This window comes from Haliotis cracherodii, unplaced genomic scaffold (genome assembly GCF_022045235.1).
Source record: "Haliotis cracherodii isolate W230 unplaced genomic scaffold, xgHalCrac1.p SCAF_7, whole genome shotgun sequence".
Taxonomy (NCBI): Eukaryota; Metazoa; Mollusca; class Gastropoda; order Lepetellida; family Haliotidae; genus Haliotis; species Haliotis cracherodii.
The window spans coordinates 35087364-35101945 of NW_027266330.1; the positions used below are offsets into that span (position 1 = coordinate 35087364).

Genomic DNA, 14582 nt, shown 5'->3' on the forward strand with positions numbered 1-14582 from the left:
GGAGGTGGGGGTAGGATGGGTTGGGGTGGTATGGGGTGGCCATGTATTACCAGGATTACTATCCTTCATGTATTTGTAAAAAAACATCAGTAGTTGTGCGGTAGCCTAGTGGTTTAAGTGTTTAAGTGTCCAAAGACCCGGATTTGATTGTCCACATGCGTACAAATGTGCCCTCCTTCTTATGCTTTGGGTTGAACATTTTATTTATACTATAGGATTTTCTAAAACATTGTGTCTTGAGGTTTTTACAGATATTTTTCAACAATTCTCCCCACACATTGCTGATGATGTTGATGTTACAGGGGATGCCGGAGTCATGGGCGCGACTGCTGCAGAACTCCAACATCTCCAAGATGGAGCAGAAACGGAATCCACAAGCTGTGCTGGACGTGCTCAACTACTACGAGACATCCAAGGACGTGAAGGAGTCTAAATACATGCTCAACCTGAAACCAGCAAGTGAGTGGATCATCACTTGAAAATGTCAGAAAAATAATACTTCATCTCAGACAACTGTATGGATTCTGGGCAAGACTAGCTCCCAAGTATCCCCTAATTGTCATGGGAACCAGCTGCAGAGTCTAGTCTGTTTGTTTGTTGTTTAACTCCGCTCTCAGCAATATTCCAGCTATATGACAGCGGTCGGCAAATAATCAACTCTGAATCAGACAATCCAGTGATTGACATCATGAGCATCAATCCATGCAATTGGTATACAATGACATGATCAACCAAATCTGCGAGCCTGACCACCTGATCCCGTTAGTAGCCTCTTACGACAAGAATAGTTACCTTTCACGGCAAGCACGGGTTGCTGAAGACTTATTCTACATCAGATCTTCACGGGTAGATTTCAATGGCAATGGGATGGCCTAGTGGTTAAAGAGTTCACTCGTCATTCCGAAGGGCACGTGTTCTATTCCTCACATGGGGCCATTATGTGAAGCCCTTTTTGGTGTCCCCTGCCATGATATTGCCGAAGCAATGCTAAGTGTGGCGTAAAACCATTCTCCCTTCACGAGTGAAGTTGTTCTGTTCAATATGTTCACACGGGGCAGTCGGGTAGCCTAGTGGTTAAAGCGTTTGTCGTCACACCGAAGACCCGGGTTTGATTCCCGACATGGGTACAATGTGCGAAGCCCATTTCTGGTGTCCCCTGCCGTGATATTGCTGGAATATTGCTAAAAGCGGCGTAAAACCATACTTACTCACTTGCCCAATATGTACACAACTCCACAGCTGTTACCATGGTTACACGTTGCTATGTGCAGTTCTATTCTCTTATTCAGGTAGCGCTTCCACAAAGTCGAACCTGTCTGATAAACTCTCGTCTCCCGTAGTACTCACACAGGTATGTATTCAGCTTTAGTTTAATAGTTTCTGTATATTCAACTTCTGGGTTCACCCCAGGGAACAATTTGATGCTGCAGCTGGATTCTAATCATACGGACACTACTCAAAAAAAGTTAAGGATCACCCGATTCTTTCCTATTACTTTAGTTAACTTAATCTGTAGGGGTGACACGATACAGCAAGGTCACATTATGATACGTATCACGATACATAGGTCACGAAATGATGCGTATCACGATACATAGATCACGAAATGATACATATTGCGATATCCATATTTACGTCAAATTGTGTGGAAACTTTTAATACGATTAATACTTCAGAGCAAGTTCAATAGGTAAAGGTAGCTGCAAACACATGTTCGCAGGGCTGGGCAATTTTATTCTGTTCATTGTTTTTGGATCAATGCATTAAATAATCAATTATACAATATTCTGTTTTCTGAGCTAAGTACTACACAAGTACTACTTAAATTTGAATGTTTTATTTCACGTTTTGAAAACATTTGTATTTTTAACATATGTTGTTTTTTTCGAAAAAACTTACTTCAATTTTTTATCGGAGTTGTCATCTTTGCCTTAACTGTCAGACTCTCTATGTAAAATAGCATTCATTGAACATTTTGATCAATTACTTACTACATGACCTTGTAAGCATCCCAGCTTCAGGATGTTCGGTGATATTCCTTGGTGAAGGACGTTGATGTTTCATCGTCATCCATCACTTGTAATCTACAGTGTCCATTATGGACTTTTATGGCAGGAAAGTGAACTTGGTGAAACACCAAGTTACAGGTCAGTTTCAGTCTTGCATATGAGTAGCTTCAATCCTTTCCTCTTGAGAACCATTAACTGGGATTTTGTAGGATACGTTTCAGTCGAAGGAGCAGAATTCGGCAACCCCCACCCCCAGTGAGGAGGAAGAAGAGGAACCCCCACCCCCCATAGCTGCCCGGCCCGACAAGACCAAGTCGATAGTGAGTCTCACACTGATACTTCCTTGATAACCCAATGTATTATATCTAGGGCTGGCTAAAAAGATTGATAATCAGAATTATCGTTGATGTGGAAATTTTTTAGCTATTATTGATATGAAAATTGTGTCATTGATAATATCTTACATAATCTATTGTGATGAAGTTTTAATTACCGAAGCAGACTTATTATGTCCATTGCCAAAGACAGAAAGCAACTGATTTCGTTACATCTCAAATGTCCACAAAGTAATCCATGCCTAGATGTGTCACCACTCAACAGTGATGTGAAATATGTTGTTTTGTCTCTGAGCTTTTAGCTATTTGCTCAAAGTTACTTTTTGATTTTTATCAATATTTAGTTAACGATTATCGATTTCTAAGATCGATATCAATAGCCAGCCCTGATTATATCACCATTCTATTGTGTAAATACCCATGTTCCATATTCTACGTGGGTACAATGTGTTAATCCCATTCCTTGGGTCCCCCGACTTAATATTGATGGTATATTGCTAAAAACTGCATGAACCTTTAGTCACTCCCTAAACAGGGGCGGTCGGGTAGCCTAGTGGTTAAAGCGTTTGCTCGTCACGCCGAAGACCCGGGTTCGATTTCCGACATGGGTACAATGTGTGAAGCCCATTTCTGGTGTCCCCCGCCGGGATATTGCTGGAATATTGCTTAAAAGCGGCGTAAATATAACTCACCCACTCAGTCCAATACACTACCATCGTCAAAACCACCTCAATTACCAACACCGTCTCACTCACTTTTGCTATGACAATCTATGTGTCTGTTTCAGTACACAAAACCAGTAGAAGATGAACATCCAAATGAGAAAAACTCCGACAACAAAACTGAAAAACCAAAAAAGAAGAAGATGACCGATGAAGAAATCATGGAGAAACTTCGTACAATTGTTTCACTGGGCGATCCCAATAGGAAGTACACCAAGATGGAGAAGATTGGCCAGGGGTAGGTGATAATACAAGACATACACGTCTCCTCCAGCTTGTTTTGTCATTGATTGTTGGGGGAATGGGTGAGCCAGTTGTGTATGCTGGGGTGCCAGATACCTATGGTTGTGGGTTCGAATCCTAGCATCGCCATAACTATGTTCTAGGTTTGTCAGCACCATACCCATGCTTGTGGGTTTCACCAAAGTGGTAAACATTTCAGTCCTGTGTCACCAGGCTTTCCTCCCACATAGAGATTGTTAAGTGACTGAAATACTGCTCAATGTGGTGTTAAATCCAACTTACTCATTCATTACATGTAGAAGGGGCACGGGTGGTCCAGCAGCGTTAGAAATTGGCACTAGTCCTGTAGTCATTGCCAAACTGCCCATTAGTTAGGTATCCTAAGGACTAGTAGAAATTTGTCATTTTTTAAGGGTTTTGCTATATGTCATCATTATAAGGACTAGTGGACTAAATATGTTAGTTTCTACCCCTGTTCAGTCGTCTGACGGGCCACAATTCACTGTACAGAGTTGTGTCCCTTGGGCATGCCAGAAACCTAGGATTGTGGGTTCGAATCCCGATTGTTTTTCCAGGTTTGTCAGCACCATACCCATGCTAGTGGGTTTCATTGAAGTTATATACATCTAAGACCTGCATCACTTGGGGCTTTCCTCCACATTAAGCTGACATGATATAACTGCAATACCAGAGCTCCAGATAAGCTGCGTATCTGCGTAAAATACGCATCAGAAATGCAGAAATACGCAGTAAAAGAAAATACAAACGTATCAAATACACAACGAAAATTACAGATACGCTACAAAAATAAAACTTGTGCGTATCATCAAAATATTGTGAAGTAACTCTGCGTATTCGATTAGAGAATCAACAGTTTGAGTCCTATAAAGCTCTCTTAACCACATGATACCAGTTTGCAAGGACTAAATAAATAGTGTTTTTAAATATTTAACTTAAATACCCACATGTGTAAAAACTAGTGAGTTACAGAAATTTGAATACCCAGATAGAATTACTGATACCCAATGATTTTAAAATGCATGGGTAAAATACCCACAACACCAAAAACTTATCTGAAGCTCTGCTGGAATACTGTTAAAAGCAACGTTAAACCTGTAGAATGAGAATTCCATCCGTCAAAACATGAAACCTTTTGTGGAGGCTTTTGTCCAAAAGATAGTGTAAAATCAGGTGAAATTAAGCAATGCTTGTGAAGGAATAAGCTTGACTCCAGAGAGTTTCTTGGGCTCATTCCTGTCCCACACTGCAACACAGGTTTTAAAACATGTGGCGTAGTCATAGTCCAGTGTCTTCGTTTGAAATTTGCCCCGTCATATCTATGTCCATCTAGAAGCTAGTGGGTACCCGGTAGGATGAGTTGGTAACATGAATGCCAAACTGTGGTCCTGCCTGAAAGGTTTACAAGCTTATTGGATGTCTTCCTAAAGTATAGTCCTGTCACCAATTCTTGGAGATAAATCTATTGTGTTAATTCCAGAGCTTCGGGCACAGTATACATTGCCATCGAAGTGGCGACGGGGCGCGAAGTTGCCATCAAGACCATGAACCTGTCTCAGCAGCCGAAGAAGGAACTGATCATCAATGAGATCCTCGTGATGCGGGAGCACCAGAACCCCAACATCGTCAACTACCTGGACAGCTACCTGGTCGGGGAGGAGCTCTGGGTAAATGCATCAGTACTGTAGTTCATGGAGTCAGTCTCCTGCTTTATAGGAACTGACCGTTTTATGTTCTGAGGGGGCTTAGAATATGTTTGTTTTTAATAATGACTTCTCAAAAATCCTGAAAAAAAAATTCTCAGGATTTGCAGAGAAAATTTACTGTTCACCATTTTTCGAAATAAGTGCCTGCACGTAGGCCTCTGGCAGATAGATCTCTTGCCAGGCCTGTTGTGTCCAATGTGTATGGGTCCTTATGGCCTACAGTAAATTGGTCTGTGATTTTGCTCACACACCACTCACTGTGGTTGACACATTTCAGGTTGTTATGGAGTTCTTAGCTGGAGGATCACTAACTGATGTCGTCACGGAAACGTGCATGGATGAGGGCCAGATTGCTGCTGTTTGTCGAGAGGTGAGTTGTCAAGGGGTGGGAAGAGTACTTCCTGTATTGGGCACGGAGTGATGAGGGGTAAGCGACTGGTTAACTGATGTCAGGGATGGAATGATACACAATGATGTGATAAGATACGTCTCCCCAATAGTGAGATTAGGATACGATACATATCACAATAGTGAGATCAGGATACGATACATCTCCCCAATAGTGAGATCAGGATACGATACGTCTCCCGTATAGTGAGATCAGGATACGGTACGTATCACAGTAGTGAGATCAGGATACGATACGTATCACAGTAGTGAGATTAGGATACGATACGTATCACAGTAGTGAGATCTGGATACGATACGTATCACAGTAGTGAGATCTGGATACGATACGTATCACGTATCACAGTAGTGAGATTAGGATACAATACGTATCACAGTAGTGAGATCTGGATAAGTAATGTATCACAGTAGTGAGATCAGGATACCATACGTATCACAATAGTGAGATCAGGATACCATACGTATCACAATAGTGAGATCTGGATAAGTAACGTATCACAATAGTGTGATCAGGATACGATAGGTATCACAATAATGAGATCTGGATAAGTAACGTATCACAGTAGTGAGATCTGGATAAGTAACGTATCACAATAGTGTGATCAGGATACGATAGGTATCACAATAGTGAGATCTGGATAAGTAACGTATCACAATAGTGAGATCAGGATACGATACATATCACGATAGTGAGATCTGGATAAGTAAGGTATCACAATAGTGAGATCAGGATACGATGCGTATCACAATAGTGAGATCTGGATAAGTAACGTATCACAATAGTGAGATCAGGATACGATGCGTATCACAATAATGAGATCTGGATAAGTAACGTATCACAGTTGTGAGATCTGGATATGTTACGTATCACAATAGTGAGATCAGGATATGACACGTGTCACAAGAGTGAGATCAGGATATAATACGTGTCACAATAGTAAGATCATGATACGATATGTGTCACAAGAGTGAGATCAGGATATGACACGTGTCACGAAACAGGACTTTTAAAGTCAGTTAACTCTCTTGCCTCGGGAAGATGTCCCACATTAAACTGACACGCCGTGATATAACTGGAATACTGTTCAAAGCGGTGTTAAACCCAACTCACTCACTCACTCACTCAAGTCAGTCTATGCATGGAACCCAGCAGTGTCTGTTTCTTCCCCCAGTGTCTGCAAGCCCTGGAGTTCCTGCATGAGAACCAGGTGATCCACCGAGACATCAAGTCCGACAACATCCTCCTCGGCATGGACGGCAGCGTCAAATTGAGTAAGTACATCTCCCCCTAGTTTCAGGGTCACATGAGTCTGTTGGGTGGACAAAGTTTATTGAACTAACTGTACACAAGACTGTGTTCCTTGTTTACATATTGTAGGGAGTGTGTTCAATACTGTAATTTCCACTCTATTTGGTGATAAACGTGACAAAGGACACCCTAAAAGACAAAATGGCTACTGTCAAATTCACTGTCAAGTATACATCTTGTTGATCATTTAGATCATGCTGTTTTTAAATCTCCTCTGAAGCGGAAATGATCCCAGCTATAGTGTTGCGGTTGGGTAGCCTAGTGGTTAAAGCGTTTGCTCGTCCAACCGAAGACCCGGGTTCGATTCCCGACATAGGTACAATGTGTGAAGCCAATTTTTGGTGTCCCCCACCGTGATATTGCTGGAATATTGCTAAAAGCGGCGTAAAACCATACTCACACACTCACTGTTGCAAAAGTTCGCTCATAGAATAACTCGACCCGTGAAAATCCAGGCTAGAATAGGTCTTCAGCAACCCATTCTTGCCGAAAAGACGACTATGGTTGTCATGAGAAACTACTAACGAGATTGGGTGGTCAGGCTCGCTGACTTGGTTGATGCATGTCCTCGTATTCCAATAGCTGGGACAGATGCTCATGATGTCAATTACTGGACTGTCTGGTTCAGACTCGATTATTTGCTGGAATATTGCTGAGTGCGAAGTTAAACAACAAACAAACAAACAAACAAATAAATTTATATGGAGATAAAGAGACATGATGACATCTGAGATTGTTTGTCTTTCAGCTGACTTTGGTTTCTGTGCTCAGCTGTCTCCGGAGCAAAGCAAGCGGTCCACCATGGTGGGCACACCCTATTGGATGGCTCCAGAGGTTGTCACCAGGTACTCCAGCATGGAACCATCATTTAGCATTGGGCCTATTGAAAATATGCGTTCCTGCTGACAATCAAGGGATGGGTTAAACTTGGAAGTGCTAGCAAGTACTCTGTTGTCTGTAAGAAGCGACACTTGATCAGTATTTATGTTTAATTTGTTACTGTTTGAGATTGTTACTTAAATGTAGTTGTCCTACTCCAGCTGTCTTTGGTGTTTGGAGCACATGATGGTTCTGAGTGACTTTCACACTTGAGGGTCTGTGTGTTTCAGAAAGCAGTATGGGCCTAAAGTTGACATCTGGAGTTTGGGTATCATGGCCATTGAGATGATTGAGGGAGAACCACCCTACCTGAATGAAAACCCACTCAGGGTAAGTCCACTGAATTGTACAGTCCTGAGACGTCCGACCTATTTCCCTATACAGTCCTGAGATGTCAAATCTATTTCCCTGTACAGTCCCATGACGTCCGACCTATTTCCCTGTACAGTCCCGAGACATCCGACCTATTTCCCTGTACAGTCCCGAGACGTCCAACCTATTTCCCTGTACAGTCCCGAGATGTCTGACCTATTTCCCTGTACAGTTCCGAGATGTTCAACCTATTTCCCTGTACAGTCCCTACATGTCCGACCTATTTCCAATGAACTGTGCAGTGGGATTTCTGTGGGGGGAGTTGTTAAACAATTTCTCTTTAATTCTTTAAAATTTTCCGAAATTGTTTTTTCCCTTAGTGTCGCAATTGTATGTTCTTCAGGTCAAAATCTATTTGAGGTTTTTCAGCTCCAAGTGATACCTCTGAGTTTCACCAAAGTGATAAATGCCTAAGATCTGCATCTTAAATATCTAGGTTAGAAATGGTCTTCAACAGCCCATGCTTATCATGAGAGGTAGTTAGGCTCGCTGACAAGTCTATGTCATCGTATCCCAATTTTGTAGATCGATGCTCATAATGTCAATCACTGTATTATCTGGTCCAGACTTGATTATTTACAGATCACCGTCATATAGCTGGAATATTGTTGAGTGCGGCTTTAAACAACAAACAAACAAACAAACATGTGGATGTTGTAGAAGCTGTCTTGTGAAGTATTACCTCTTTTTTCCCTGTCATTAGGCTCTGTACTTGATTGCAACAAACGGCAAACCAGAGATCAAGGAGAAGCAGAAACTGTCTCCAGTCTTCCAGGACTTCCTGGACAAATGTCTGGAGGTGGACGTGGAGAAGAGAGCATCGGCTTCAGAACTACTAAAGGTAACGGAGAATTATCTCCTTCTTAATGGGGGGCCCAGTCATCCAAGATGCTGCGATTCGCTGTGCAGAGTTGCGTCCCTTCGGCACGCCAGAGACCTATGATTGTTTCGCCTCGATTATGTTTGTCTGCACCATACCCGTGCTCGTGGGTTTCACGGAAGTGGTAAACGTCTGAGACTTGCATCACTTCGGGCTTTCCACCACATTAAGCTGACACGCTGTGATATAACTGGAATACTGTTAAAAGCGGCATTGGGGGCAGTCGGGTACCCTAGTGGTTAAAGCGTTCGCTCAACACGCGGAAGACCTGGGTTCGATTCCTGACAAGGGTACAATGTGTGAAGCCCATTTCTGGTGTCCCCCTTCGTGATATTGCTGGAATATTGCTAAGAGCGGCGTAAAACCATACTCACTCACTCACTCACTCACTCACTAAAAGCGTCATTAAACCCAACTCACTCATTTTCCTTGTTAACACCAATAATAATATTTTTTAACTTATCCTGCATTACTCCCTAATGCATTTAGTAGCTGATACTCAAATGATTCTAAGTGTTAATGCTGAGACACAAAAACAGGTCTAGACAGCAGTAATGTGCTGATCAGCGATGTCACTACTTCTGGGGTCACATGGGAACTGTGTGATAGGGTAAGCCACACAACCAGTTGGTACAACTTCTTCAGCAGCAAGACCTCTCATAAGCACTTTCTCTCTGTCAAGAACAAGCAGTAAATGCATTAAAGAGTAGTGCAGGATAAGTATACAAATATAAAAATTATCTAGGATTTTACTAGAATAATACTAATGTGAATATGAATATGATTAAAGGCTAGTTGTCAGCTAGTTGAACATGTCTTATATTTTCATTATCAATATAACTTTAAAATTTGACATTTCTAGTAGGCCACAAAGGGCCCTCATCCTACCTACCTTGTCTTTTATGTGAGTAGGGGGGTACGGGTGGCCTAGTCGTCTAATGTGCCGCAATTCACCGTGCAGAGTTGCATCCCTTGGGCATGCCAGAAACCTATGATTGTGGGTTCGAATCCCGGTTCGCCCCGATTATGTTTCTAGGTTTGTCAGCACCATACCCGTGCTCTTGGGTTTCACCGAAGTGGTAAACGTCTGAGACCTGCATCACTTCGTGCTTTCCTCCCACATTAAGCTTACACGCCGTGATATAACTGTTAAAAGCGGCGTTAACCCAAACACACTCACTCAATCAATAATTAGAAACACGTGGGTAGTGAAGCTCATAATGTATGACAAATGATTTCACCTGTCCTGTGAACACATCAAGAATTCAATGTAATTTCGGATGAAATTAAACCATGATGTCTCTCTTTCAGCATCCGTTCCTGCGACTAGCAAAGCCATTAGCCAGCCTCGTCCCGCTCATTCTTGCCGCTAAGGAGGCACAGAAGGGACACTGAGTTGTCTCCCTTGACCTCTCGTCCAAATAGGAAACTGCTTTCCACATCTCCTGGAAACAAAGTGGAAACTGAGATTGAGGCTTCTGTCGTTGTACATTGAACTGAAGCGGTACACAGATGAATCTTCTAATGGCTGTGTTTTACGTGATGCTCATATGTTGATCATGTGATTGCTCAATGGACTGGCTAGATCTGGTATGAAATCGGACAGTTGAGACTGACATAATGGGCCGTAAACAGGCTGTTATTCTGTGGCAGAATGAATGGGTGAATGAATGGCATGTGAAAAAGTGCTTCAGGAATTGAAATCAGATTTTTTTCATGTTAGGTGAGATTTTGTTTTTGCGAAATACTGTTTGCGTTTTTCTAGGAAAATGTATGACTCTTTTGAAAGTCTGCTTCACAACTTTACGAGTCAATTTCTCCATGATATTTTTTTTCTTTTTTTCTTTCTGCTTGATGCTCAAGAGGTTCATTTGATCCTGCTGATGAAAACATACCAAAGAATTCTCTCATTAAAAGGCCACATGACAAACCTTAGTTTGCCAAAACATGGCTCACTTCATATCAGTATTCAGAAGATAGAAAGTAACTTTCTATTAGCATTGTTTTTCGTTGTCTATGAAAATCAATTCCCTTGATGTCAGCATTTATAGCAACCAATATCAGTATCCATAACAATCCTCTATCTTGAAGTCAGTATCCAGGGAAACCAATTTTGTTGATTTCAGTATCCATAACAACCCACTATCTTGAAATCATTTCCCTAGAATCCGCTTTCTAGACGTCAGTGTCCATAGCAGCATGCTATTTCCCAAGCAACCATACATGAGGTAGATGGTTTTGAGATGACATGGGTAGATTCACAGCGGAGTGTTAGTCATCACTTGTTCGACTTGGTTCAAAACACAACAGGGGAAAGATAACACTTCACTGTGAAAAACTGAATTGTTAAAGAGAAGATTCATTCAGAAGCAATGTGTGCATGATTGATGTGTGTTCGTCAGCCATTTTCTGTGGCCATCAGATGTATGGATGAGTGGGTGTTCTTTTGTTTGGAGTCATTGTACAAATCTCTCAATATTCAACTGTAGTGTAGTCAATGGACTCATTGAAGACATTCTCCATAGTGGCTTTACACAATCTCATTAAAATCAGACCTTAGTTCTCGCTACCGCCAAACAAAGATCTGAAGACACCCCATTAAGGGTCACTTCAGAACGACCTTTCATCCGACCAATCAGTGCGTCGCTTACCAGATTATGAAAGTGACAGAGATGTGATTTCTAATCATGCAATCTCGAAAACTTTATTCCGAAAGATAGTTACGGGTTTAACGACTGAATCCATACAATCTAGACCATCGATTAGCCATTCCAGAATTTTTTTTTTTGTTCAGGTTTCAAATTTGTAATCAAGAATTTGTCAAAATATGTTTCGAAGCGTAGTCGCCAATTTGAAATTTGTGCCGTAAAGCGTGAGAAAACTGCCTTCTGATTGGTCATTCCATTGGTCGGTCAAAGTTTGCGCTAGGTCGGCCTGACGTGACCCGTAATGGGATGTCCTCAGATCTTTGTTTAGCCATAGCGAGAACTAAGATCTGATTTTAATGAGATTGTGGCTTTACATGTCCAGCAAACCCACCACTTGGTAGTGTCTCAGCTAGATTTAGTTGATGCCTGTTGGGAAGCCCAGATGATCCTTTTTGTCCATAAGATGTGGATTGGGTGGACACAGTGATGCTATGGATGGATCTGAGTTGATTGCCAGGAGGTTCGATTCTTATGATGACCTGTTTGATTGCAGTATATGTATCGTGGCAACATGGGGAATTGTTCATGCTGTCCACCAGTGGTTCGAGGTCATCGTGTGCTGCAGCAATGATCACTGCTCATGATATCGATCACTTGTTTGTGGTCATCATGTCCTAGCAGCAAGGATCGTTGCTCATGATATCGATCACTTGTTTGTGGCCATCGTGTCCTAGCAGCAAGGATCACTGCTCATGATATCGATCACTTGTTTGTGGTCATCATGTCCTAGCAGCAAGGATCACTGCTCATGATATCGATCACTTGTTTGTGGCCATCGTGTCCTAGCAGCAAGGATCGTTGCTCATGATATCGATCACTTGTTTGAGGCCATCGTGTCCTGACAGCAATGATTGTTGCTAGATCCGTGCACATGCTGTCCACCACTAGTTTGACTGGTCCAGACTGGGCAGGATGTCATGACCTAGCTGAAATATGCTGATTTGGGCAAAGAAGCCCCAACCAGATTTATGAACGCATCTTATTGGTATGGTAGAGATGTACTGGTGACATGTTCTAATGTGTGGTGTCATTTTGCTCTATGTTAATGGTTGCACCATGTAATAAACAAACCGTTTGCTTCAACACTGGGAAGACATGTTTATCAGGCCCATCAACATTTTCTTGCAACTTACATTCATCAAACGATTCAATACAAATGACAAGACTGGCCCCAGTTTTGCAAACTAAGTCACAGGAATATTGTCTCACTATGGAATACTGTGGCAACACTAGGCTGTGTTGGTATTGTCTACAAGATTGGACAACAGAGATGGTGAACTGAAGCAGTAGGGATGGTAGTGTGAGATTTTTGTCTCTTCACTACTTCTGAGAAAACTGATTATTTGAGATAAATATGCTGCTGAAAGAGTTAGGCCCTTTATTAGAAGGGAACGCTAAGGCTGAATATGCTACTTGAACTTACTCTATGCATTTAGTCAGTGTTGTGAAAGTTGGTATTGTACTTTGTAATCCCATCTTTGCGGTAGATTCTTTCCTTAAAAGCAATATAGGTAGTTTTGTGTCACGTAGATGCTGGTTAGGTTCTGAGACTCGTTATTTCATTTGAAGCAGAATGGGGATCAGTTTTCCCACGTTCAAACCAGGAAAACTCATCCAGTCTTGAACTAGTGACAAGAGATTAACAGTTTCATGTTCTTCAAGGAAACAAGACTTCTTAAGCCAGACAAATTTAATTTTCATTTCATTGTCAGATCTACACTAAATTATGAAAGGTAGGGGTGTTTTTAAAAAAGAAGTTATTTTAAGGGTTTTTTTCTAATTATATTATGAAAATATGATAGACACAAACCTTATATTTGCATTTATTTTGCCTGATCGTTTTGGTATTTATATCGAGAAAATCTGTAAGACAGTAAATGAATTGACCTGACCTGGCCTCTGTAAATGTTGCGTTTTCTGTCAACTGCTCCGTGAAACAGGTGTGTTTTAGGTGCTGTTTCGTCACTGAACTTCCAACATGGCTACTGAAAAGATTCAGCAGGAAATTAACATCTGTTCTTGGTTCCCAGGCAACTAGAATGTTAAACAAACAAAAGTTGTTTGAAATGGTATTACGCCAGGGCATTTTGTATGTCTGTGTTTGGTAAATAAAATTGGAAACACAAATAGTATTTTCTAGACAACTGTCTACATGTTTGTTTTGTTCTAAAACGCTAGTGCTACCAGTATCTTTGTGTGCTAACCCATTCTCTGCCTATCACATAATGTAATCAAACTGTTGTTTCTTTAACCCCATTATGTATAAATTGCCACCATTCATTGACTGATCATAGCAATGTCATGACATCCACCTCTCTTCATGGCTTCTGTGGCGTCCTGTTTCACTGTCTTTATATCAAGGCAGGCCTTGGTAGCCTCATGTTCAGTGTTATTTGGTTGTCACTGAAATAAGTCTTTAGGTTAACAGTACTCGGACCATTGTAACATGGCTAGTTCATATTCTTGCACTTTCGGGTTAAGATTACTAATCACTAATGATGTAGTTAGGTCTCGTGTATACTCATATTGCAACAGCTGGTAAACAAACTTCAAAATGAATCATGGATTGCATTTACAATAATAAGTTGTACTTGGCGTGTTATTCTGGGACAAGCTGAGTAGCGACTCGTGCCCCTCTCGTGGCGTAACAGGATGTGTGTTACCTTTAGCTTTGTACATCATTCCTGACCAACTCGTGTTATTCCGGGACAAGCTGAATAGCGACTCGTGCCCCTCTCGTGGCCAAATTTGCGACTGGGTTCCATTTAAGCGCAAACGGGCATTGTTAAAAGAATTGTTAACTCGTTTTGTAATGATTCATATATTTTCCAGATGCTATTTAAAAAACATCGGGACTTAAGGTATTTATACAGTATGACTGAACACAATCTAGGGTATATTTATAGATGCAAGACATGTGTAAAACAAAAAATTATTCCTGAGGAAATCTTTGACTGAAGTACTTGAAGTCACAAACCCATTCAGATTGGTTT

At 41.4% G+C, this 14582-nt stretch overlaps 1 protein-coding gene across 6 annotated transcripts in view; it reads left to right on the forward strand.

Moving 5' to 3' along the window:
• The window catches only part of LOC139447150 (serine/threonine-protein kinase PAK 3-like), a 45191-nt gene extending 31843 nt beyond the window's left edge, over positions 1 to 13348 (forward strand). For all 6 annotated transcript variants that reach the window (XM_071228334.1, XM_071228337.1, XM_071228333.1 and 3 more), the window contains 11 exons: positions 303 to 459; positions 1290 to 1351; positions 2219 to 2329; positions 3132 to 3304; positions 4808 to 4994; positions 5311 to 5403; positions 6614 to 6713; positions 7499 to 7595; positions 7860 to 7959; positions 8705 to 8842; positions 10193 to 13348. In XM_071228334.1, the coding sequence (XP_071084435.1) occupies positions 303 to 459; positions 1290 to 1351; positions 2219 to 2329; positions 3132 to 3304; positions 4808 to 4994; positions 5311 to 5403; positions 6614 to 6713; positions 7499 to 7595; positions 7860 to 7959; positions 8705 to 8842; positions 10193 to 10276 (1302 nt within the window). In that variant the 3' untranslated portion in view covers positions 10277 to 13348. The remainder of the gene's footprint in view (positions 1 to 302; positions 460 to 1289; positions 1352 to 2218; positions 2330 to 3131; positions 3305 to 4807; positions 4995 to 5310; positions 5404 to 6613; positions 6714 to 7498; positions 7596 to 7859; positions 7960 to 8704; positions 8843 to 10192) is intronic.
• Positions 13349 to 14582: the final 1234 nt, after the last annotated feature.